General features: G+C 36.0%; 2 protein-coding genes across 2 annotated transcripts in view; both read left to right on the top strand.

Moving 5' to 3' along the window:
• The window catches only part of LOC134387676 (ankyrin repeat domain-containing protein 26-like), a 209,311-nt gene extending 188,989 nt beyond the window's left edge, over window positions 1–20,322 (top strand). Inside the window, 10 exon segments of the mRNA XM_063110074.1 lie at window positions 1,114–1,281; window positions 2,650–2,683; window positions 2,974–3,115; window positions 9,214–9,424; window positions 10,729–10,909; window positions 11,480–11,620; window positions 13,065–14,012; window positions 15,440–15,586; window positions 19,275–19,562; window positions 20,101–20,322. Coding sequence (XP_062966144.1) covers window positions 1,114–1,281; window positions 2,650–2,683; window positions 2,974–3,115; window positions 9,214–9,424; window positions 10,729–10,909; window positions 11,480–11,620; window positions 13,065–14,012; window positions 15,440–15,586; window positions 19,275–19,562; window positions 20,101–20,322 — 2,482 coding nt within the window.
• A 906-nt stretch (window positions 20,323–21,228) lies between these two features.
• LOC134387675 (ankyrin repeat domain-containing protein 26-like) overlaps window positions 21,229–27,203 on the top strand; it is a 47,752-nt gene continuing 41,777 nt past the window's right edge. The window contains exons 1-2 of the mRNA XM_063110072.1: window positions 21,229–21,409; window positions 23,047–23,289. Of these exons, the coding sequence (XP_062966142.1) occupies window positions 21,229–21,409; window positions 23,047–23,289 (424 nt within the window). The remainder of the gene's footprint in view (window positions 21,410–23,046; window positions 23,290–27,203) is intronic.

Here is a 27,203-nt window from a genome sequence, read left to right as displayed (position 1 = left end):
AAAATGAAAAATATTTTTGTATTCTAGACTTGTTGATGTACTTTTTGAAGATTGGGTCAAGAGAAAATGTTCACTAATTGCTTGCTTGCAGGAAAACCTCCCCTTTTTTAGGTGCTTAGTCTTAACTAGAAGAGTTATGTACATAACTTTGTTTTAGTAAGTAATTGCTGGTTTTGTTTTTGTTTCTGATACTTTTGGGAGCTTATGCTCAAATCCTAACATAATAATCTCCAGTGGGAAATTTCGGTCTCTTTGTAAATTTTTGTAGGTATATGATAATGATATTTTATGTTTGTGTTTATTCGATAAAAAAGTAATTACAATTTTCTATTGGTAAATCCAACTTTTTATGTTAGGATTAGATACTAGGCTAAAATTGTACTAAAGTTACCAAATCATTTTATTTCCAAACAAAATCATAACTAATCAGAATAATGCTGTTTTTGAAAAATATATAGTTGGAGATGGATATTTTGAAAGTAAGATGCTTCCCTGATTTCTTCTTTCGTGTGTTATGTGCCTCATGCTATTTTTAAAACTTCATTTAAATTAAACATTATTTAGAAACAAAACCAAAAATGTAGCACGCTTCTAGTTATTACTAGTTTTACTCCTTGTTATTACTCCGTGTTATAGTCATTGCTTTTAGGCAGATAGCTCATTTGTTAGTGCAGCATTCAAGTTTAGTGGAGCATTCATCTCTCAATATTTACTTCTGTGTATTTTACTCTTTCCCTCTCAAGTTCCTAGGAAACACCTTGAGTCCATGTGCCTTGTTCCATTCTATTCTCTATGTAGAATGGTTTTCTCTTGCTTTTGTGTGTGGTAAACTCCTCTTTTATATTTTATCTTTTCTGTAAAGCCATTGTTATCCTCACATAACTTTATGTGTATCTCATATATCACATTGTATCATAATTATATATTTGCCTATTTTTTGAAGCAGGGACTATACATTTCCTATAAGTAGTTGGTATTTCATGACTGTTTTGTGAATTAATAAATGAATTAAGATGGCAAAGAGTTGGAATTTTACCGAAAAGATGTTTTTTATTCTTGGTCAGTAGAATTATTAGAAAACTTTGGCTTTTTTATGGAATTTTTTAAAAGTAGAAGTCCTGCCTTGCATATGATGGAAGGAAAGAAAAATGAAAATGAAAAATGGACCTCAAAAGAATCTGTGATTACACCAACATTTGAGAAGGCTGATTCACTAACTGGTGGTCCACTACAAGTGAATGTTAACAGCTGTTTAGGTAAAATAGATCAGGACGATGGAAGGTAAAGTCTATACATTATTTATTTTTCTGTGAAGGAATGTTAACAGTGTTCACTATTTTTGTAAATAAGCCAGGATATTGTAATCTGTAGGCCAAAGCAAGAGAATACTCAGCTTTATCACTGCTGGTGAAAGGTTGGTTAAGATGAAGATAAGTGACTTTAAGAAGGAGCAGTTCCAATAAATGGTCACTGTGGATGCCTGACTGTATTGGATAAGTGTAGACAGCTCATTAGTGAAAGTTTACTGTGAAAGGCAATAGAGGAAGAGTTGATAAGTGAAGAATAATGTGGGGATCAAGGGAGTTTTCTTTTAATTTTAAAAGGGAAGTTTTAGAGTATGTTTGTATGTCATTAGAAATGATCTAGTACAGAAAGACATGTTTATTAAATTTAATTTTGTTTGCATTTCTAAGTACTAGAAAGCTTGAGGAATTTTCTTTTAAGTATGTATAGTAAACTAATTGTCCTTAGACCTACTATTCATATACAGTTTATGATAAGAGGTCGTTGATTCATAACTGGTTCAGAAATGGAATATTCTAATGTAATTGAACATGCACATGGTAACCTAGTAGTTAAACTATCATACATAGATTATTAAAATTATGAAATAAGAAAGATATAAATAGTCCCTACTGAGTAGAATTTAATCCTTTCTTGATGACTGTGTATTATTACAGTACCTTTGACAGGATCATCACGAATAGCCGTGATTTTGTGCGGTACTCTAAAATATCAAGTGTACTAACTTAGCCATTGTTTAGATTCTGGGGAAAATGGGAGGATTTTATTTATATACAATAGAAAGATAAACTATTGTCAATTACAGATTATTACTGTTGGATTATAAAGTTCTAAAGTAGGCTCATGTTTCTCTGTACCAACAGTGTCATTGACATGCATTGTGTGTCCAAGAAGTTTTTGCTGAGTGCATGAATACACAGTTGAATAGATAAATTCCTTAAGTAATGTTTCCAAATAAGATTTAGTGGCAGTAAAAGCTTGTTTTTATTGAAAATGACAATAATGGAAAAAATAAAAAAATTAGAAAACCTGGCATTTTTCTTTCTGTCAAATAATGCAAGTAACATTATGTGTTTCCTTTTGTTTTGACTGAGAGAAGCTGGATCTAGATTTAATTTTTTGTCATGGTATTATTAGTAGTTTTTTTTCTTTGTCCTTTAATGTTACTCTTTCTATTTTAGTTTAATCCTCTCTGTAGAAAATAAATGTTTTTTACATTAACTGTTAACTTTGTAAATGGGAGAAATAAATTAAAGTAGCCGAGATTTTGTATATAAATCAATGCTTTTAGAAATTTTTTGTATTTCACTGTTTATGCCTGAAAGTAATTGTGTGTTTTTTTAGGCCTGCAAAGAAAACATCGAAGGAAAAGAACAAGGTATCATAAAAAATAAATTATTAAAAGAATTTTTTTTGTTGAAAAAATATTATAAAAGGTAAAGTGGGAAAATAGAGAATTTTTTGTTGTAAAGACATTACTTTGAAAAAGCGATTAAGAAACTGTAGCCATTGATGGAGGTATTTTTTTTTTTTTGACACAAATCAGTTCTTTTAAAAAGTACTTGTGTTTTGCTCATATACAAAGCTAGATAATTACTGCTTCCATACATTTAGTATGTGCTCTAAATGTTTTGAGGACATTTTGAAGTAGTATCATTTATTTTACAGGTCAAAAAACAAACAAATTCTGTAGACGACCTTGATAAATTAACCCATTCATCTGAAACAGCCTCCGAGCACCGTGAGTTGCCTTACTCTGACTCCAAGAAGTCTAAGTTGGTAATCAAACAACTTGGAATGGATTGCAAAGGTAGGATGACTGGATAAATATAAGGCCTTGTAATGTACACTGCAGTAATCTATACACTTAGCACTGTACCATAGAGCACTGATGTGCCATAGTGCTGTTCATCTCAGAAATATGCTCTATATTAAAATAGAATGAGAACTATTGTATATTGTACACTATATACAACTATTGTATATTGTCAACCACAGCACTGTGATCATTCCCACTGTACCTTTGTCAGTGTGAATGGCTCTCCCACTCTTACTGTGGATTTTGCTTCTCTCCAATGCCTTTACCCAAGGTCAGGTTACCATTTTCTCCCACCTGGAATACTGCTGTAACCTTAGAACTGTTTCCTGTGCTACCCTACCTCCTGCAACGAGGGTCTGCTCTGCAACCATAATTATAAGTTCCCTAAAATTCACAGTTTATCATACCTCCTTGCTTCAAACTGAGCTGTCACTTCTCATTGCTATAAGGTTGAAGATCTCCATCCTCTAGCTTTATCCTGCATCACATTTTAACCTTCTTTTTCTGTGTCCCTGTCATTGTCTTAGATGTTTGTTCCTGCAGTAGAGCTTTTTGTTTTCAGTAGCTTCAGAGAGGTAGATATAAGATAAACTGCACATACATAAAGTGTACAATTTGGTAAGTTTCGACATATGTATAGACACGAGAAACCATCACCATTATTAAGATAGTAAACATTCTATCATCCACAAAAGTCTCCTCATGTTCCTTATTAAGAAATGGCCAAATTGTTTTCCAAAGTATTTGTTGCATTTTCCATTCTCATCAGCAGTGTATGAAAGCTCCAATTCCTCTATCTTCACAAACACTTAGTATTGTTAGGGGTTTTTTTGTTTTTTGTTTTTTGTTTTAATTTTAGTCTAACGGGTGTGTATTGTGACTATCACTATGGTTTTAATGTGCATTACCCTAATGACTAATCATGTTGAACATCTTTTCTTATGTTTGTCATCTGTATTTCTTCTTTGATGAACTGTCTTTGTCAATCTTTGCCATTTTATAAATTAGGTTGTTTGGTTTTTTATTTGTTGAGTTTTAAGAATTGTTTATGTTCTGGATACCATTCCTTTATCAGCTAGACTTTTTGCAAAGATTTTTTCCAGTTTCTGGCTTGACCTTTTATTCTCTTAATCATATCTTTTGAAGAGCAGAAGTTTTTAGTCTTGATGAAGTCCAATTTACCTGCTCATTAAATTATAGATTGTGCTTTTTGTGTCATGTCTAAGAAGGTTTTGCCTAGCATAAGGTCACAATATTTTTCTCCTATGCTTTCTTCCCCAATTTTTATAGCTCTAGGCTTACATTTAGATCTATGACCCATTTTTAGTTCATTTTTGTATCGTGTGTGAGGTATGGATTCAAGTTCATTTTTTAGATATGAATATTTAATTATTTCAGCACCATGTGTTGGAAAGTCTTTCCTTTCTCCACTGCATTTATTGCCATTGTGCCTCTGTCACAAATAAGTTGGCCGTCTATGCAAGTGTCTATTTCTGGACTCTCTATTGTGTTCCAGTGATCAATTAGGCATTCTTTGTTCAGTATCGTGCCATTTTGATTATTACAGGTTTATAATAGTTTCTTGAAATCAAAACTCCAGTTTTGTCCCTTTTGGTGATTCAGTTTTTCACCACTGCATATGTTAGCTGTAGGTTTATTATGTATGCTCTTTATCACGTTGAAGCTGTTTCCTTGTATTCCTGGGATGCTGAGAGTGTTTTCCTCAGGAATGAATGTTGGATTTTGCCAAATGCCTGTGTCTACTGAGGTGATCATATGGTTCTCCTCTTTTAGTTTGTTAATGTGGTGAATAACATTAATTGATTTTTGCATATTAACCCAATCCTGAATTCCTGAGATAAACCCCATTTAGTCATGATATATCATTCTTTTCATACTTTGTTGGACCCAGTTTGCTAAAGTTTTGTTCTGAATTTCTTTAAAGATTTTTTTTGTTTTTCTAGAGCAGTTTTGGGTTCAATGCAAAATTGAGAGGAAGGTACAGAGATTTCCAGTATAACTCATGCCCCTACACATGCATAGACCCTGCTCCATTGTCAGTATCCCTCACCAGAGTGACACAATTGTTACAATTGATGAACCACCGTTAATACATCATCACGTGAAGTCCATAGTTTTCATTAGGGTTCACTCTTGCTATTGTATATTCTATGGGTTTGGACAAAGGTATAATGACAGGTATTCATCATTATAGTGTCACATGTGGTATGCCCTAAAAATCCTCTGTTGCTCCATCTATTCCCCCCTACTCTTCTCTCCCCAACTACTGGCAACCACTGATCTTTTTTTTACCATTGCCATAGTTTTGCCTCTTCCAGAATATCATGTTGTTGGAATCGTACAGTATGTAGCCTTTTCGGATTGGCTTCTTGCACTCGGTAATATGCATTTAAGGTTCCTTCGTGTCTTTTCATGGCATGATAGCTCATTTCTTTTTAGTGTTGAATAATGTTTCATTGTATGGATGTGCCATGGTTTATTTATCCATGCATTTATTGGAGGATATTTTGGTTGCTTCAAAATTGGTGGTTCTCCATGCTCATGCAAGTTTTCTTTATTGTAATATGTTTGTTTGGTGTTGGTTCAGCCTAATGCTAGCATTATAGAATGAGTTGGAGTGTATTCCTTCTCTTTATTTTTTTTGGAAGAGCTTGTGTAGAAATGTCTTATTTTCTCCTAAAATGTTTGATAGAACTCAGCACTGCAGCTATCTCAGTTTTCTTCGTGGGAATGTTTTTAACTACAACTTTGTTTTCTTGTATAAGAATAGGGCTATTCAGGTTATCTATTCCTTCTTGATTGTGCTTTAGTCATTTCTGTCTTTGAAGGAATTTGTCCATTTTATCTAAGTTTTTATGTTTATTCACAGAAAGCTTATAGTTTTACTTATTATTCTTTTAACACCTGTAGAATTCATGGTAATATCACATTATACATTTCCAATACTTGTAATTTCTACCTTTTTTTCTCCTTATCAGCCTGGCTAAATAGAAGTTTATCAATTTGATTAATTTCTTCTAAGTGTTTGGTTTCATTGATTTTCCCTGTCAGTTTTCTATTTTTGGTTTCATTGATTTATTTTTTGCTGTTGTCATAGTTCATTCAGACTGCTATAATGAAATACCATAGACTGGGCAGCTTATAACCAACAGAGATTTATTTCTCAGTTATGGATGGGGAAGTCCAAAATGAAGGCATCAACAGATTTGTTATCTGGTGAGGTCCTGCCTCCTTGTTCATTGATGGCCTTCTTTTCCCTATGTCCCCAGATGGTAGAAGGATTGAATGAACCCTCTGGAGTCTCTTTGAGAAGCCCATTTCTGAGGGTTCCACCTTCGTGACCTAATCATTTCCCAAAGTCCCCACCTCCTAATATCATCAACTCTGTGATTAGATTTTAGCATGTGAACTTCAGGGAGACACAGACATTCAGAACATAGTGGAAGTTTATTTCCTTTCTTCTACCCTCTCTGAGTTTAACTTGCTTTCTTTTTTTCTAGTTTTTAAAGGTGAAAGTGAAGGTCATTAATTAGAGACTCTTCTAATATAGACATTCATGCTAAAAATGTTTATTTATGTACTTCTGTAGCTGCATTCCTCAAATTCTGATATGTCGTATTGTCGTTTTCATTCAGTTCAAGATACTTTCTAATTTCTCTTTTCATCACCTCTTTGACCCAGAGTTATTTAAATGTGCACTGCTTATTTTCCAAATATTTGAGTATTTTCCAGAGGTATTTGGGGCATTGATTTCTTATCTGATTTCTTTGTGGTCAGGGAACATACTTTGCATGACTTAAATCCTTTTGACTTAAAGCTTTTATTAAGATTTATGGTATGGCCTAGAATGGTGCCTATTTCGGTAATATTGTATGGATACTTGGGAAAAATGGTATTGTTCAAGTCTGCTGTATTTATGCTGATTTCCTGCCTACTTCTTCCATCACTTATTGAGTATGGGGTATTGAAATGTCACACTAGTGATTCTGTCTTTCTTTTTGCAGTTTGATCAATTTTTGCCTTAATAGTTTTGGAGCTGTTAAGTTCATAAATATTTAGGATTGTTATGACTTGTTGATTAATTGAACTTGGTATCACTAAAAAATGGCTTGTTTATTGCTGGTAACATTTTTCTGCTATGAAATCTTCTTTGACATTAGTATAGCCACTCCTGTTGAGCCTTCTTTTGTCAAGTGCTAGCACAGCATATCTTTTTCATCCTTTCAACCAGTTTGTCTTTACATTTAAAGTACTTTTCTTATAGGTAGCATATAGTTAGTTGGGTCTTGCTTTTTTATCTAGTCTGACAATCTGTCTTTTATTAAAGTTTTTAGACCATTTTCTTTAAATGTGATTATTGATATATTTAGGTTTGTCTGTCATCATTCTGTTTGATTTTTTAGTTTCTGCTCTTCTTTGTTCCCCTTTTCTTCTTTTTCTGCTTTTTATATTAATCAAATAATTTTTATGATGCAGTTCTGTCTCTCTTTTGGCTTATTAGCTATAACCGTTTATTTTGCTATCTTAATGGTTGCTTTAGGATATAGTATATGATTTTGACATCACTATCCACCTTTAAGTAACATTATACCACATCATATATGGTGTAAGAAAATTACAACACTATATTTTCATATTTTCTCTGCAAGCTATATCTTTCCTGTGGGATTGTAGTTTTCATTAAGTGTAAAAAGTTTTTGGCCATTCTTTCTTCGATTTTTTTTTTTTTTTTTCTGTTTCTCTTCCTGCTTCTTTGGGGACTTATTAATTAGCTGCTTGAAGTTTTCTCACTGACGCCTCAAATTGATGAATTTTTTCTTTTGTGATTTCTAATCTGTATTCATTCTGATGCATCCAGTATAGTTTTCATCTCTGACAGTGTAAATTACATCTCTATAAGTGCAGCTTGTTTATTTAAAAAATATTTTTTATGCCTCTACTTAACTTCTTGAGTCTTATTTTGAGTTACTTGTAAGTGACTTGATTCTTTCTGGTGTTGATTTTGTGATGTGTTAGTTGCATCAGGACAGTGCTCAGCCTAGAGCTAATTTCTCACTACTGTCCTGTGAATTTTGAGTTTTTCTAGCTTGTCTTATGGGAATAGACACTCTTCCTGGCACTGCATGGACACTATAGGAATGATTATCTCTAATCTTTTTAGATAATTTTTTAATCAGTCTCGGGTGGATTTCTTGCACTATTCATTACTCTGCCAAGTACCCAAGGTGGGCTTTCTGCAAATCCCCGGGGTTGTTTCTCTGTACAGGTCTCCTCTCTCAAGTGTTCTGTCCTGTGATTTCTAACTGCCTTGGTTTTTCCACACTCTCACCTTCATCACCTCAACTCAGGAAGTCTGGTAGACTCTGCCTCAGTGCTTTGGTCCTTTCTTTCTGTTTCATGGCCTGGAAAGTCTGTCAAGGCAGGAAGTGAGGATGTTCATAAGGCTTACTCCATTTTTTCATGTCTGTTGGGGATTGTTGTCTTCATTGCCTGAACTCCACTATCTCAAAAATTGTTTAATGTCTTTTGGAAGACAGCTAAGCTAACCACTATACCAACAATGCTGTTTAATACACTTTGTCTCTTTAGTTTGGGGTTATTTTAGATAGGAAGTAGATCAGTATCTGTTACTTCATCTTGGCTGGAAGCACCCTGTGATGGAGCTTCAGCATGCAGCGTAGACTGGCTGGACTGCTCTTCACCCCCTTTGCTTACCTGCTTCCTGCTCATCCTTTCTCAGTGCAGCCATCACTTCCTCAGGAAATCTGCCCTGGGCCCAGTGCCCATTAAGTTCTCTTATGTGATTATAGATCTCCGTTTGTTTACAGCTTCTCTTTGAAGCATAATTGCCGTTCTATTTGTCTTTTTTCTCCACTAGACTTGAAGCTAAACAAGAGCATGAGCCTTGTCTGTTTTATCTGCAGAGCTTAGTGTAATGTCTTCCACATTGTGGGCACTCAATAAATATTTTTTCAGTGTATGAATGAGTGAATGTGAAAATGCACACTCTTTTATGTACAAAAAGTACTCATAGATTTTATTTCTATAATGTTTTCTCCCTGGTACAGATTCTATGAGCCTACTGAAAATGCAGGATGCAGTTTTTTCAGATGAAAGAGCAATAGAACTTAAAAATAATGATTGTGAACTAAGAAGAAAAGTTAAAAAAATTGAAAATAAAATTAGTGGACTACAAAAGGGACTATCAGAAAAAAAAGAAATGAAGCGACAATTACAGCATGAAAAAGTGCAATGGGAAGAAGAACACTGCGATTTGAGGTGTGAAATCCTACTTTTCAAGAATTGTTTGAACTTATTTACTTGATATAAGATATACAGGAGATGTCTTATAATTGCTGTTTTACATTTGGGGATTTAGGAGAAAACTTGTTCGTCTTGTGGCATGTAAAATTCTTAGAAATAATATAACAAGTTCTTAATTATGAATACTTCTAATAATTAAATGAATATTCTTTCAAGTTATTGTAATGGTCATATGGAAGTACATCTTATACAAATCTCTTTATTTAACAAATTGAATATTGGATTTCTTATACTATAATTAATGCTGAAAGGAACATCTCAGATATAAATCACTTTATACATATTTACTTTGCCTAAATTTTTTAATGCAGACTTATTTGGTTAAAGAACAGGAAATTTTTAAAAAGTTCTTTGATCAATATTTCTAAATTATTCTCAAGAAAATTTGTTAATTTATAATTCCACCAACACAGTATTAAATGGCCATTTTTGTCAACCTAGATAATGTCTTAGGAAATTTGTATAATTTTATTCTTAACCTGAATAGAATAGAAAGTAAAGTGGAAAGTGATTACTGATTATTTTATTCAACATCTCTCTCTCATACCTTGATAAAATTAACTCAGAGTTCTATGTTGAAAGCACATATTACTGCCTATTGTACAATTCAATATTAGATTCTGGCCTGTTTCAAAAAGGATTTTTAAATTGTTTGTGAAATACATAATAATCAACAAGAAAAGTTGAAAGTGTTCCAAAAAAGAAACATATAAAGTGTGGTGTAACAGACTCATTAGCCTAGTCTTGGATTAAAATAATCTGCACATATATGTTGTGGGAAAGATATCTGAGATTCTCTCTTACACTGTAAGTGATTTTTAGGAATATCTGTAATATTTCAAGAAGATGAAATTTTATTTCTAATGAATTTATAAACTTCTTTATAAACTTCTTTTTAATTAGTTAACTCTCAATTATCTGTTCTGAGGAGTAATTATGACTAATTATATGTGAGAAAAAGTTAGTTTTCAACTCATAACTTCACCGAATGATTTCAAAAATAATTTTTCATAATATTTCCCAAAGTTATTAATAACAGAAATTTACCAATTGACAGCATGTTCGTTCATCACTCCCTTTTAAGTATATCTGTCCTTTGGAAGATATTAAAGTGAGACTTTAAATATGTGAGAACTAGAAAGGAAAAATATTCAAAAACATAGAAATTTTATAAGGATAATAACCCAACATATGAAGAGCCAGATCTCAAAATGAAGTCATTTTCAGACAAAGTTTAAGATGAGTATGTTTAACTGCAGATTTCCCATAAAACAAGAAAAAGAAAAGAGAAGAGATACTGACATGCCACGTGACAAACTTAGAGAGCCGTTACAAAGAACAGAAGAGCTGTGCAGTGAAGACGCTGCAGTGAGACGACTCGAAGTGACTCTGAGGACAGGAGATGCGGAACTGAGGGCTGCCAGAGACAATGTGGATGAGGTAAATTAATCTGTGATAAAAATTTTTATTTTTAATTTTGTTTCCTCAATATTATAACATTTGTTTATTTTGATATATATTACTTAAGTTTAAAATAAACCAAAAATATTATCTTATCCTAAAAATGGTCTGTGACTATTTATTGTAAATTATTTATTGTAAAATTATGTGCTATTATAAATCTTGGCATCTAAAAGATGCTCAGTATTTGTTTTCTGAATGAAATAATGAAAAGTAAGTTGAGTTCAATCACTAACATAAATGCTAATTTAGGCATTTTTATGTTAAAATACGTATTTTAACTAACTAAATAACTAGCTAAATAACTAGTTTATTTAACTTTATTTCACAATACTCTGCTTTTTTTTGAGCACTGTTTTTACTCTCACAAATTTAGGTGTCATTTATGCCATTAAAATTTGAGTAACCCATGTGAGGTAAAAGTCCTTGTGCTTTCATAGGCTGTTTCCTTTCAACAGTTTTTTTAAAAAAGGTTCTGCTCTTAATTAGGCTTTTAGAATTTTTTCCCCCATGGTATGAGACCAAAAACTTACTGAAGTGTACCTCCAGCTTGTAGAAGAGCAAAGTGACATCCAGAGGCAACTTTCTCAAGAACAGAATGCCGGAGTCTTACAAGATGGGATTCCGACCAGGCACCTGTGCGAAATACAAGAGGAGCTAGAAATGGCCGAAAAGAAAAGGAATGATGAGGTATTTTCTTCAGTAGTTTTCAAATATATGTGTGTGTGTGTGTGTTTGTATGTATATGTATTTAAAACCAATTACATGCATCATGGAAAGTTTAGAGGAGTTTTAAATCATATATGCACATATATATTCTGGGGGCGGGGGTGGGGTTGGCCTTTTTGGCTCATTGGAGAAAGTAGTGTTCTTAAGTGAACTCCACTTGTCTGCCACAGTCAAGTAGTGACATTCGCAGTGGCCTTATCCAAAAGAGAGGCTCTTAATAATTTCCAAAGAAACTGATAATCCTTTCATGCCTGAAAACCCTTGCTACTAACGGGAGATGTTCTAATTTGGGGCAGCCATTTCATCCTCCTGATATATTAATGAAGAGGTTAGTTTATTACTTGCACTCGTAGGGAAGAGGAAAAGTACAGTCAGTGCAGAGATCACATTTTGGATGTGATTCTCCCCATTATTGAGAAGAGTAACAGTTTGCTCCAAGTGGTATCCTGTTTCAGGACAAAGAGCTTTTGGAAACAATGATATATACCATTATATATACTTCATGATAACTTACTGATACGTTTTTGGTTCCTAGGAAGATAAGATAGTCCGATATATTTTCCCTTATTTCACGTGGATGACTATTTCGAACATTATGAAGAGAAAACAAAACTTATTGCGTCAGCAAATAATCTGGTTTTCTAAGAAGAACTCTATAAATGGTACCTTACTTACCATTAGAGTTTTGAAATCCATGACCTCTTCTGTATTTATTTGTTTACACTGTGGAAGTAGCTGCGGCTTGGTGGAAGCACAAGTAGAGTCAGACGCCCTGGGGAAAACCCTGTAGCTCGCTTACATTGTGAGCTTCTCCTTCTCAGAATTGAGATAACTAAATGTTTTCATTGGTGTATGTAGAAGTGCTGAGTACAATGCCCAGATTTGTCACTTATCAATAAATGTGATTCTAATGACTGGCTGTAGGAGGGTATTCCAAATGTCATGGAAAAAGAGCATTGAAAGATAATATGAATCTTTCCATGAACTTTTTGAAGTACCCTCATGTATATATTTGCATCTGGGTGTGTGTGAGTGTGTGTGTATCTGCCTAGATATTAGAGTGTAAATCCTAATTTTTAATGTGGTCAAATCAATTAATCTTTTATGTCTTGCGTTTGTTATAATTCAGAAAAAGGCTTTCTAATTCTGAGATTCTTGAAAATTCTCTCATGGGTTCTTTTTTACTTCCAAGGCTTCATTATCTTCAGTTAAAGTTTTGAACTTTTGGGATTTTATGCTTCTATAAATAAGTTTTGAGGTTTGGATCCATCTTTCTTCCAGTTGGTCATCCACTTATTGCAACCCTTTCATCCTATAAATGTACAGGTTGTTTTTTAATTTCAAGGAAAATCGTGATATGTCATTTTATTTGGTGCTAGCTGAAAGTCTTCTTTGTTTTACTCAGGTTTCTGATAGTCATCAAAAAGATCTGTTGCATAAAAATCACATGTTGCAGGATGAACTTGCCATGCTAAGACTGGAAAGAGACAGAATAAAAAATCAATTTCAGGAGAAAGAAAAGAAATATTTCAAGGACATTGGAATTATACAAAGAAAGAATGAATACCTTCAAAAGATGATAAAATGGAATGAGGAAACATCCACAAAAGCAATATCCCAGTATAGTGGACAGCTTAATGTTCTGACAGCTGAGAATACAATGCTAAATTCTAAACTGGAAGATGAAAAACAAAACAATGAAAGACTGGAAACAGACATTGAATCATACCGTTCTAGACTGGCTGCTGCTATCCGAGATCGTGATCAAAGTCAGACATCTAGAAGGGAACGAGAACTTGCTTTCCAGAGAGCAAGTGATGAGAGGTTTCATTTACAGGAAAAAATGAATTTTAAAATATCTGTCCTAAAAGATAAGAATGAATTTCTTTCTCGGCAAATTTCTAAAGCTGAAAGTAAAACTGATAGCCTAGAAATTGAGCTTCATCGCATAAGAGATGCTCTCAGAGAAAATGCTTTGGTCTTAGAAGGTATACAAAGAGACCTAAGCCAAATACAGTGTAAAATGAAGGAAATTGAACACTTGTATCAAAATGAACAAAGCAAAGTGAATAAATGCATTGGAAATCAGGAATCTGTAGAGGAGAGATTATCTCAACTACAACGTGAAAATTGTTTTCTTCGACAGCAACTGAATGAGGCTCGCAACAAAGCTGATCATGAAGCAAAGATAGTAATTAATTTCCAATGCCAATGTTGTGATACTGTAAGAACACTTCAAGTTCAGAGTGAAAAATCAAGTCTTATACTGGAAAAGAGAAGCAAGGAGTACATCAATGAATGTAATGATTTAGAAGAAAAACTACATCAGCATGAAAATGAGGAAAAAATAGAAGTAAGTATGAAGAAAGATATGTATTTTTCAGACTTGCTGAAACTAAATTCAAAGTTATATTTGATTATGGCTAGATGTTGAACCTAACTGAATGTAAAAAATAATAGATTATAAATGTATTTGCTGTATTGGCTTAGAAACATTTCTTGTTTCCAGCAAATAAAAGTTAGACCTGAGAGATGCTTTACTTTGAGTAAAGATATTGTGTCACCTATAAAATGTTGTGAGATTAAGTTACAAACTGCTAATAGATATAGACATATTAGTAATGAAATCTTAACCTGCTCAAAATAATTTTAATGTCTTTGAGTTGTCATATTTTAACACCACGATGAAGCAGATAAATAGAAATGCCTCTACCTAAAATGAGTATTTGGAAATGAATATTCAACTGAGTGGGTTACCTTGACTGTTCATTCCAGATTTCCCAGATGAACTGAAGTGTAGATACTGTATGTCATACTACTTTTCCTTCAGTAGCTTTTGATATATGTTTAGTTGGTATAATTTTATTTTTATCATGTCAATTTGACTTAAATCTGGAAATATTATAGTCTCAAATTTTGTATTCTTAGGACCTCTAAATTCTTTAAGGGTATCTACTTTTCATTAAATCATAACTTGGGACCAGTGTGGTGAATTTTAGCAAAACCGTGTTTGATTTCTTCCTCCCACTGGTATTTATAATTTACTTTGAACATTTTTAGAAAGAATTTGCTCATTGTTTTCATTTCAATTACTATCATATTCAATTGCTATCATTTGGATATAACTTTGTCCAGTACAAAGATAATTGTAGCTATCTGTGATGTATTATTTTTTGTCATTGGATCCCCATTTTCAGACAACTGAGGGGTTGTGGGATTCATGTGTAGCAGGAATAGAGTGAGTAGGGGGGAGAGTCGTAGGAGCTGAGGTCAGGGAAGGAGGGAGGGGCCAGGTTCTTAAAAATCATAGGAATTTCACTTGTATTCTGAGATAAAAATCTATTGGTAGGGTTTGAACATAGGATTGAATATGTGAGGAACTCTGAAGTTGATTTGAGCCTCTAATAAAAAAGAGGGCCAATGTTCCACATTGTAAAATTTACCATCACCAGAGTCCCACCCACATAGCCATTTCTTTTTGAGATGGTCAGTGCTTCGTGACCTCTTCAGTAGGTCATGAAGTATTGCAGATTCATTGGGGTTGAAATGCAGAGCGGGCTGAACCTGTCGTCTAAGTAACGTAACACTGATCAGGCAGAAGACAGCACCTTCTGTGTCCTTAACTGAATTCAGTAATAAACAGGAATGTGTACACATGAGGAATAGAGAGTGCACTGGTGTATGTGGTGATATTTTTCCAAGTTTACATGTTAGAGTTAAAATATTGTTACCATTATTTGATAATAAGGAGATTTATGAAATCAGTGACAGAAATATCAGGTAGCTGTAAGACCAGTTCAGCACAAAATGGCTGATACCCTAAAAAAACCTATGTCGGAGGCTTCCCTGGAGGTTACATCATGTTATCACATTAATTCAGAAAATGAGACACAAGATTTAAAGAAAGTATGTCAAATCCGAAGTCAGGTACATAAGAAGTTTAACATGCCAACACTTATAGTTGGTTTAATAATATAAAGTGTTTTAGGATACAGAGGACAGCTTTCTTTTTATTTTCATTATAATTAATGTTATAACAATTTTTTTATCTTTATACCATCCTTATTTCTTAAAGTCTGACTTACATTCTTACCATTTTTAAAATAATTACACAGATTTTAAAAAATATTTAAGCTTAAGAAAACAGAATTATGCATCATGCCTCAGAAAACTTGAAAAACTTTTTTTCTGTTACACTGTATTTTTCAGGGATGTCCTTATTGCTGTGGTGAGGCAAAACAAACTAAATCAGAGTATGATGTATAATGGAATGTTCTAGAAAATTGTCATTTCTTATCCTCACTTTTGTGAATGAAGAAGTTCTGTACGTAATTTCATGGATTTCAGGAAAACTTATACAGAAAGGCCATTAACACTTTTCTCAAAAATGATAACATTTGGGCTGAGCCCGTGGCGCACTCGGGAGAGTGCGGCGCTGGGAGCGCAGCGACACTCCCGCCGCGGGTTCGGATCCTACATAGGAATGGCCAGTGCACTCACTGGCTGAGTGCCGGTCACGAAAAAGACAAAAAAAAAACCAAAAAAAAGTGATAACATTTTAGGTTAATTTCCACACTATTTGAAAAGTTAGGCATTACTTTTATTTTCCATTCATTTTAGACATATTGTAAAATTAAAGAAATATTCACATCGTGTATAATATGTATATCCAAAATAGAGAATTAAGACAACTTTCTTGAGATGTATTTCATGTGCTGTACAGTTCACCCACTTAAAGTGTGCCATTCAGTGTCTCTTGTATATTCAGAGGTGTATAACCCACACCACAACATCACCCTGATAGGAAACCCTGCGCTGGACCACCTAGGCTTTCCTTACGGTCTGAGCTTCCTCTGAGCATGGGGGCTGGGCTGCAAGGGCAAGCAGTCTAAGATCGAGAGCCTTTTCTACCCTAGTGTCAGAGGTCACAAGGCATCACTTTGACCACATTCTATTCATTAGAGACAACTCACTAAAGTTGGCCCATACTCTACCTTTTTTATGGGATGAATATCAAAGAGAGTATGGATGTGTTTTAAAATGAGCACAATCTACCCTCTGGCCACAATTGTTTTAAAAAAGATATTTCTCCCACTTGAAAAATACACTCATTCCTACTCAATATCCCCTACAATGTTCATCATCGGGCTCAGGCTTGAAGTGCAAGATCATACCATCTTTATCAGGTCCACATGGGGATGAGGTACCTGGATTTTGGTTTCTACGGTATAGCCCCTTGAGTACAGTTCCTCTGAATATCAACTTAAGGACTGAAGGGACACATTGTCTACCATCCACATACTCACCATTCTGCTAAACTGTGAAAGACTCTCCCATTCAACAGTGGGGAAACGTGAGGCCCACAGGAGACACTGGCCTATAGCAATTCTGAAACCCACCCTGATGCATTCTGCCACTTGGTCTTGAACATGGGATTGATTCTCTATGGCTCTTGGCCAGACACTCCGGGTGCTTTGTTCTACCATTTTCATTGGAAATGGACTGTGTTTGCACCTGAGCAGTTTTCTCAGCCTGCTTCCTCCTTGTTGACTGAAGGTCCAAAAAGCCTCTCCATTTTTACTGTTTTGGTCTCTTTTACTCCAAGCTAACAAGCAGTGTTTTTGCTACTTCAATTCTCTTAAAAACTATGAGCCTCCTGTGAATTTTATGGGGGTTCATGCCAGTAGAAAAGCCACTGTCACAAATCTTTTTGAGATAAACTCTTCACCTTGGACTTCCTGTGAAGCAGTAAAAGGACAATAATGCCTATAAGATTCTCACACCCTTAAGATCCTTCAGGGAATTTGAGGCACCCATCACCAGCTTTTGGAGGACTTAACAAAGGGTTTTACAGTCATGGTCTTGGCTTCAACTATAGACCGTGTTTTCTTGGCAGCACAATGGATTTGATCTTCTCCCAGCAGACACTTATTTTAGCATTATTTGGCAATTTGACACGTGGAGAGGCTGCACATGACAAACATATTGGAACCCAGTAAGTCCTGGTTTCTTTATATTTAAGAGTCTTTATTTAGCTTCTCTCACATCAGTTTTACTTTTGGCCTCTTTGTAGTAACAGTTGCTTTCTTCCTGGCCTCAGTTTCATTTTCTTCACTGGCATTGAAACCCTTCTAGTCAGCCTCTTCCAGGGCCATCAGGCTCCCACAAACAGTCCTTTTGAAGCCCGTTTGGTTTTCATTCTTACTGTTCTCTAGGTCTTTTCAGCTTCCACCAGCTCCTGGTCTAGAGGCCTCCTACATGTTTCATTTGTGTTTTGGCCGGGGTGGGGGTTGTTTTTTTGGTTTTTTAATGGCAGTGTGCCATTTTTATTATTAGTATCTGTGCCAGTTGTTTATTGCTGACAATATACTACCTCCAAATTCAGTGGCTCCGAACAATATTTGTATTATTCAGAAGCCTGCGGTTTAGGCTAGGCTTAGTGGGGTCATTTTATTTCTTGTCTACTTGGCATCAGCTGGGGTAACTTGAAGCTGGTGAATAGAATCTTCCAGTGGCTTCTTTGTTCACAGTTGTTTATTGGCAGTTCAAGCTTACTTTTGGCTGGGACTTAAGCTGTGGGCAGTTAGCTGCAGCACCTACCTGAGGGTTCATCTTGTGGCCTGGGCTTCCTCACAGTATGGTGACTGGATACTAAGGTGAGCTTCCATAGAGAGGGATAGTCATGGGGACACTGTCACATTCTCTAATTTTGCCATAGAAGTCCCACAGCAGTTATACAATATTATGTTCACTAGAAACCAATTACTAAGGTCACACTAAGCACATATTCAGGAGAGGAAATTTCATGGTAGAAATGTCAAAGATTTTATGAACATGCTTTAAAACCACGAGTCTACTGACCTTTTCTTAATTATTACATTTAAAGGAACATAGTTCTTGCTAACTCAGTACCACTGAAATTCCAGCAAGTTATTGTTGTATTTACATGCTCCCTTATTTTGTGGCAAGAGGCAAAGGATTACAATATGGAGCTAATTGAATTAAAGCATTTTTATTCCAAAAATGTGTGGATCATGTCCCAAAATAGTATACTAAGAGATATGCTTGCTACTTAACCCTCAGAGTTATTATGTAATCCTTTGAATACCGTTCAAATGAGCATAAAACACTTGGAGTTCAGAAAATGGCTTTGGTATTAGAACTTATATTTACAAGTTTTATTAATTAGAGTCTCATTTTCAAAGTCTCATTCCGGGAATTATTTTTTGACTCAGGCCTAAATAACTTGATATAATGTCCCTAAAACTTCTTTAGTAGTTACGGAGGGTAAAAATGGGGAGTAGGGATAAAAGACTTTCTACTAAGGTGATTTAGAATCATTTTACGGAGGAAATACATGAAATAATCACAGAAAAATAAAAGTGTATAATCAAGTGCAAATGGGTGGACAATTCGATGAGATTGAGGAATATGTTTGCCCGGCTTGGTTCTTGATTTTCTGAGTAATTCAAGGTCCACATTCTAGGAAAATATTTACAGTATAGAGAACATTTCATTGCAAGTGACTTTATTTCAAAAATTGTTATTGGGTTTGAGTTAGACTGTCCTCAGCCTACTTCCTTTATTACCAAACCATATTATTTCATTCCTGCAGGTTGATGATCTTAGAGCACAACTGGAAGCTACATCCTCAGAATGTCTACGTCTGGATGAAAAGAGTCAATTTCAACAGGAGTTACTATCTATGAAAGCAGGACTAAAGAAATGGGAAGAACTAGAGAAGGAGAAAAAGAAGTTGGAACAAGAAGTAGTAAACCTCATAAGCCATATGGAAATGAACATGGTAGAACGTAGTGAAGTGGAGCAGTATGAACGGGAGCTTAAAGAAAGAGCAAGACAGGAGATATTAAAAAAATTAGAAGAAGTCAATCTGTTTTTACAGGTTAGTTTAATTATCTGTAATGTGCCTTAATTCATTTCACTGCAAATAATACTTTGGATATATACACTGTATGTGTTTGCCCTACTTCCCTTATAGCTGTTAGTTTTATAGATTTCTAGGGGGGTGGCTTGTGTTTTTCTCTGTAAATAATTCAGTGTCCATCATTATTATGAAATTGATCTTGATTTTTAAGAACTGTTGCCCTAAAACTGACTTTTAGGAGGAAAATAAAACATTGTGATTTATAAATTACACTCTTGAATTATTCTTAAGTTACATTGTTCAACTTTTAAAATTGTAAGTTGATTCTATTATTCTTTGAATTATCAGGTTACATGAATTAACACAAGAATGGTTCATCTTCTTTTATAATTCAGATTTAATTAGGTTGAGATTGATGATAAATATTTTAAACTTTAGCTTCTTTCTCACATATTTAAAATTGCTCTCTGAATCACTGATTCACATATAAAAGAAACAAATACATAATGTTTATTCAGATTATCATTATCTTTCAAATGTATCCCATTCACTTTAGGAACAAGCAGCATCTCAGGAATACTTAGAAATGTTAAGAGAGGGTGATCAGGATTTAATAAAACATCAGATGGAACTCAGAATTAAAGATCTGGAATTTGAACTCTTCAAAATGAAAAATTCTCAAGATGATTCTCGTGAGACAGAATTGGTAAAATATAAGCAACTCTATAAAGAAGCACGAGAAGCCAGAATATCAGTGTCAAATAAATTATGCAAGTAAGTCAAAACATAAAATCAAAGACAAATTAAGCTCGTTAATTTGCCTCTAAAATGTAATTTTTACTGAGACAGATTCATGAAATTCCTGGAAAGAGAAAGACAATAGAATTTTGGCAAATGATGTTAATAAATTCCTTTTAAAAATGTTACTTTGGGCTGCCTGGTTAACTCAGTTGGTTAGAACACAGCCCAGTAACACCAAGGTCAAGGGTTCAGATCCCCATACTGGCCAGCCACCAAAATAAATAAATAAATAAATAAATAAATAAATAAATAAATAATAACTAAAATGTTCAGAGGTTTCTGCCTCCTCTCCTTTTTTAAGTTTTACATAGCCGTATTTTTTTCCCTTAATATATTCTGAAATGCTAGCTTTTCAGCTAAGTATTTTTGAAGCTTTACAATTTAGATAGTGATATTGTTATGAAATTGCTTGTCATCATTCCCCTAAATAGAAATATTAATGTTTAACATTTTTTGTGTGGAAAATTACACTTTAAGTTCGAAGGGTCAAGCACTACTTACTCGCAGCACTTTCTGACCCTTGGGTAAATTAACTTTTGTAGATTGTGACCTTTGGTGTTACCACTAGAGGACACTTTAAGACAAAACTGTTCTTTACTGACTTCTTTTTTTCTCTGACCGGTAAGGGGATCCCATCCCAACCCTCTGCACGGTGTGGTCTGCACCACGCTCAGCCAGTGAGCACACCGGCCATCCCTGTATAGGATCCGAACCGCGGCCTCGGCGCTCCCAGCACCGCACTCTCCTGAGTGAGCCACGGGGTCGGCCCTTTACTGACTTTTCAGTCTACATAAAGGCATGCTTGTGAAACAGGGGAAGATGAACAGAGATGAAGGGAAGTAGAACTCACAAAGTGCCTAAAACTGACACCTTGGTCAGCCCGATGTGTTGTGTGGAAGACAGAAAAGGCAGGTCCCACCTCTATGCCTTGGTACCCATGTTAGGAGCTAATTTGCCTTTGCAGCTGTGTCAGTTCATGGTGATGGCCAGTCAGCTAGCTCATACTCCCCTAGAGCTTTTTCCTCTGAATCCTTCCTCAGTGCCAGATGCTTCATTTCTCCCAGGTAAGGGTTGAAATGTACAAGGGTGGTGAAAGCAAATGCTTGAAAATGTCTTCAAGGGATGTTTTTTAAATCTCTAAACTGGTTTACTATGAATACAAGTATTTCTAGCTCTTTTACTTTTGTGTTTTACTTGTATATATTTAAGGAGTACAACATGATGTTTTGGTATTTTTATACACAGTGAAATTTTTATTACAGTCAAGTAAATCTGAAACAGTTACCCTTAGAAATAAGTATTTCTAATGACATCCTTAATTATCTGCTAAGTAGAGCATTTTCTTACCTGGTAAACTGTATATCCTTGACAGCCCTTTCCGTTCCCAACTTTGTGTAAGTTACTTGTTCAGAGTCCCCCTAGAAATATGCATACTTTTTAAGAATGATTTTAAACATATAATTGTATAGAGTAGTTATGCTCTGGTAAGTTTTCAGTGTTAATACATTGTTAAACGGGAAGTTCCAGGCCGAGCCCGTGGCGCACTCGGGAGAGTGGGGTGCTGGGAGCGCAGCGACGCTCCCACCGCGGGTTCGGATCCTATATGAGAATGGCCGGTGCACTCACTGGCTGAGTGCCGGTCATGAAAAAGACAAAAAAAAAAAAAAAGTAGTTTAAAAATAAATAAATAAATAAATAAATAAATAAATAAATAAATAAACGGGAAGTTCCATTTACTATTATGGCAACTTTTTTAAGAGTGCAAATCATTTAGGAATCATTTAGGGAAAAATGAAATACTAAGCATTTGTCTATTCTAATCTTCACAGGGCTAAAGAGAGGCTAGCACTGTTCAGTACCCACTTCTTGTGGAGGAAGAGCAGCACAGATCTTTAGTCAGCACTCCTGCTGTTACTACAAGACCTCTCCTGGAGTCACCTAGTGTTGGAGTTACAAATCATCTTTTAGTAGTGCTCAACAGAAATTTTCCAAGAGAAAACTTGGTAATTCCTACCTCAAACCTATGACCTTCAAATAGCAGCTTGGAGAACCCCTTGGCCATTGTTAGTTGTATTATCTCTTTTCCTTTGGCTTTCAGATTTCTGATATAATTCTTGTTTTTAATTTGGTGAAATACTGAGGTGTTTAATAGACAGGTATATTAAGTTCATAATGACCTTTTAAAAAAAAGTCACAAGCTCATTTCTAAGAGATACCCATTTGTTAACTTTATTCAATAAATATAACTAAACTGGCATATTTTGTATTTTTTAAAAAGCTGCATTTAATTAGATTTTAGAAATTGAATATTATCGCCTAATAACTAAAGGTGTACTTTAAGATGCTTTGGCTTACTTTCTAATTGATTTTAGTTTGTCTGTGGTTCATAACACTTTAAAAGTTTTCCTACACCACCCCAAGTTTCCACCCCTAACCATAGGTGAATATTGTAATGGATCCATAACAACATTAAAACCGAGCCACATGCTGCATTGTTATGTAAGTGGTATATGTTGTCCATGCCCCTTCCTTCCTAACTATAATAGATGACATAATCATCATCCTAAAATCGACTGAAAAATGATGGGAACTAGTAAGATAGTTGAATTATGTGTGTTGACAGAAAAAAATACACAGAAATCAGAGACTTCCGTTAAGGTGGCAAACTAGAAGTGCCCAAGGTGTAATCCTCCCACCGAAGAAGATCGAAATGGGCCCACTGCTGCTGTAGTCACTGGAGCCATTGCCCAGTCTCAGAACCATCGCCCATCACAGAGCAGCTCTGCACAGAGCGGCAGTCCTGCAGGTGGCCCATCACTGCAGCCATGGACTCCACAGACACTAGGGAGGCAGCTGCAAGTGCAACCACCATTGCCAATACCACGAGTTAACTCTGCTGCCACCAAAGATGCTGCAGACACGAGGAAGGCAGTTGCAGCCACCGGTGCTGCTGCCACCCCCATGAGGTAACCCTGCTGCTGCCAAGAACACCACAGATGTGAGGGAGACAGCAGCAGCCACTGGAACCACTGCTGCCACCTCCAGGTAAACCCACTGTCACCAAGGACACCACACATGTGAGAGAGGTAGTTGCAGCCACAGGCACTGCTGCCACCCCCACAAGGTAACCTCGATGCTGCTGCAGACTGCAGACAGCAGGGAGGCAACTGCAGTTACCCACACTGCTGCCTTCAGTGCGAGGTAATCCCACACCCACAACAAGCAACAAAACTGAAGCAGTAATCAGCAGTTTCCCAACAAAGAAAAGCCCAGGACCAGATGGCTTTACTGCTGAGTTCTACCTAACTTATAAAGAGAAATTAATACCAATTGTCTTCAAACTATTCCAAAAAATTTTAACAGAGGTCATTCTCCCAAACTCATTCTATGAGGCTAGTATCACTCTGATACCAAAACCCGATAAAGATGCAACAAAAAAAGAAAACTATAGGCCAATATATTTGATGAACACAGACACAAAAATCCTCAATAAAATATTAGCAAATAGAATTAGCAATGCAACAAAAAAATTATACACCACAATCAAATGGGATTCATCATAGGGATGCAAGGATGGTACAACATACACAAGTCAATAAATGTGATACATCCCATCAACAAAACCAAGAACAAAAGCCATATGATTATCTCAATAGATGTAAAAAAGGCATTTGAAAATTCAACATTGCTTCACAGTAAAGACTCTCAGCAAATTACGCACAGAAGTAAAGTATATCCTAACACAATAAAAGCCATACATGACAAACCCACTACCAATATCACACTGAATGGGGAAAAGAAAGCTTTTCCCTTAAAAATGGGAACAAGGCAAGGAAGCCCATTCTCACTACTCCTATTTAGCATAGTAATAAAAGTTCTAGCCAGAGCAATGAATCAAGAGAAAGAAATAAAGGGCATCCAGATTGGAAAAGATGAAGTCAAACTGTCCCTGTTTGCAGATGACATGATCCAAGTAGTAGACAAGCCTCAAGACTGTACAAAAAAACACTTAGAGTTGATAAACAATTTCAGCAACATGGCAGACAGGATACAAAATCAACATGCAAAAGTCAGTAGCATTTTTATTCTCTAATAACAAACTAGGAGAAAAGAAAATCAAGAAAACTAGCCCATTTACAATAGTCACCAAAATAAAATAAAATACCTAGAAATCAATATAACCAAACCAAGGAGGTGAAAGATCACTACAGTGAGACCTACAAATCACTCTAAAAAGAAATTAAAGAGGACACAAAAAGATGGAACAACAGAAACACATTTAAAAAAAAAATTATGCCCCATGACCAAGTGGGATTCATCCCAGAGATGTAAGGATGGATCAACATATTCAAATCAATAAATGTGATAGAACACATCAACAAAACCAGGGACAAAAATCATGAGATTATCTCAATACAAGCAGAAAAACATTGGACAAAATTCAGCAGCTCTTCATGATGAAGACTCTTAGCAAACTATGTGTAGAAGGAAAGTATCTCAACACAGTAAAAGCCATATATGACAAACCCATCACCAACATCATACTGAATGGGGAAAAGCTCAGTCTTTACCTTAGGAGCAGGAACAATACAAGAATGCCCACTCTTACCACCCCTATTTAGCATAGTATTGGAAGTACTAGCCAGAACAATCAGGCAAGAGAAAGAAATAAAGGGCATCCAGATTGGAAAAGATGAAGTCAAACTGTTCCTGTTTGCAGATGACATGATGATATATATACAAAAAACCTAATGATTCTACCAAAAAAATCTTAGAACTGATGAATCATTTCAGTAAATTTGCAGGATACAAAATTAACAAGCAAAAATCAGTAGTGTTTAAAATAATCACAAAAATAATGAAATACCTAGGATTCAATTTAACCAAGGAGATGTGAGATATCTACAATGAGAAATACAAATCCCTGTTGAGAGAAATTAAAGAGGATACAAAAAGATGGAATGGAAAAATTAACATCATGAAAATGTCCATACCAGCCAAAGTCATTGATGGAGTTTGGATGTGTTGTCCCCTCCAAAACTCATGTGGAAATTTGATCTCGAATATGGCAGTGTTGGAAACTGATTGAGTCATGGGGGCAGATCCCTCATGAACGGATTAATGCTCTCCCTGGGGGAGGGGTAGTGAGTGAGTTCTCACTCTATTAGTTCCCGTGAGAGCTGATTGTTTAAAGGACCCTGACACCTCTTCTCTCTCTCTCTTGCTTCTTCTCACCATTTGATCTGCTTGTACCTGCCAGCTGCCTGCCACTTTCCACCATGAGTAGAAACAGCCTGAGGCCCGTGCCAGATGCAACTGTCCCAGAATCATAAGCCAAATAAACCTCTCTTCTTTATAAATTACCCAGTCTCAGGTATTTCTGTTAAAGTAACACAAAATGAACTAAATCAGAAAATTGGTACCAAGGAGTGGGGTGATACTAAACAGATACCTGAAAATGTGGATGCAGCTTTGGAACTGGGTAATGGGCAAAGGTTGGAGGAGTTTGGAGGACTTAGAAGAAGACAAAAAGATGAGGGAAAGTTTGGAATGTCTTAGAGACTTATGTGGTTGTGAGCAGAATCCTGATAGAAATGTGGACAGTAAAGGCCATGCGGATGATGAGGTCTCAGATAGAAATGAGGAACTTATTGGGAATTGGACAAAAGATAACCCTTGCTACACCATAGCAAGGAACCTGGCTGCATTGTGTCCATGCCCTTGGACTTTGTGGAAGTTGGAACTTAAGAGTTGTGAACCAGAGCATTTGGCCAAAGAAATTTCTAAGCAGCAAAGCATTAAGGGCACTGCATGGCTACTTCTAACAGCCTATTCTGAGTTATGGCAGCAAAGGCATGACATAACGCCAGAATTTAAAAGGGAAGCAGAGTATACAGATTTGGAAAATTTGCAGCCTGGCCATGCTGTAAAGAAATGGAGAGCTGGAGAACAATGCAAAGGTGAAGCAGATAAAATGGTTGCTAAATACGTTATCTTGGCGGTGAGGCAGCCAGATGCTAATAGTGGAGAAAATGAGAGGAAAGCCCTGCAGGCATTTGAGAAGCCTGGAAGGGTGCCCCACCCATCACAGACCCTGAGGCCTAGAAGGACTGAGCTATCCTGGAGAACAGACCTGGAATGCAGCTGCCCTTGGGATCCTGCTCCCTGCATCCCAGCTGCTCTGGCTGGAGCAGCCCCAAGTGTGGTTTGTATAGCAGCCATGGAAAGTAGAGGCCCGAAACCTTATTGGCGTCCATATTGTGTTAAGTCTGCAAGCTGGCAGGACGTGAGAGCAGTGGAGGTGTGGCAGCCTCCACCCAGATTCCAGAGGATGTGTGGAAAAGCCTGGGGGGCCCAGGCAGAGACCTGACACGGGTGGAGCCACCACAGAGGTCATCCACTAGAGCAATGCTGAGCAGGAAAGTGGGGTCAGAGCCCCCACAGAAAGCTCCCACCAGGGAAACGTCTAGTAGAGCCAAGGCAGCAGGGATGCCACCAGGACAGCAGAACTTTGGGGCCACTGGTAACATGCAACGCAGGCCTGGAAAAGCCATAGGCACCAGCATGGCCCACTGGGCTGTGCCTGGCAGAGCTGTGGAAACAAGGCTGCCTGATGCTTTGGGGGCCCAAATGCCCCATTGTGCCCAGGATGCAGGACTTTGAATCAAAAAATATTATTTTGGAGCTTTAAGATTTAATGTCTGTCCTGCTGGGTTTTGGACTTGTTTGGGGCCTGTTTCTCCTTTCTTCTGGCCTATTCCTCCCTTTTGGAATGGAAATGTATACCCAATGTCTGTTCCACCATTGTATCTTGGCAGTAGATAAATTTGGTTTTGTTTTTCAGGTTCACAGCTGGAA

The sequence above is a fragment of the Cynocephalus volans genome, chromosome 10 (assembly GCF_027409185.1).
Source record: "Cynocephalus volans isolate mCynVol1 chromosome 10, mCynVol1.pri, whole genome shotgun sequence".
NCBI lineage: Eukaryota > Metazoa > Chordata > Mammalia > Dermoptera > Cynocephalidae > Cynocephalus > Cynocephalus volans.
The sequence above is the reverse complement of the archived record's forward strand: the minus strand, read 5'-3'. Positions and strand labels throughout refer to the sequence as shown.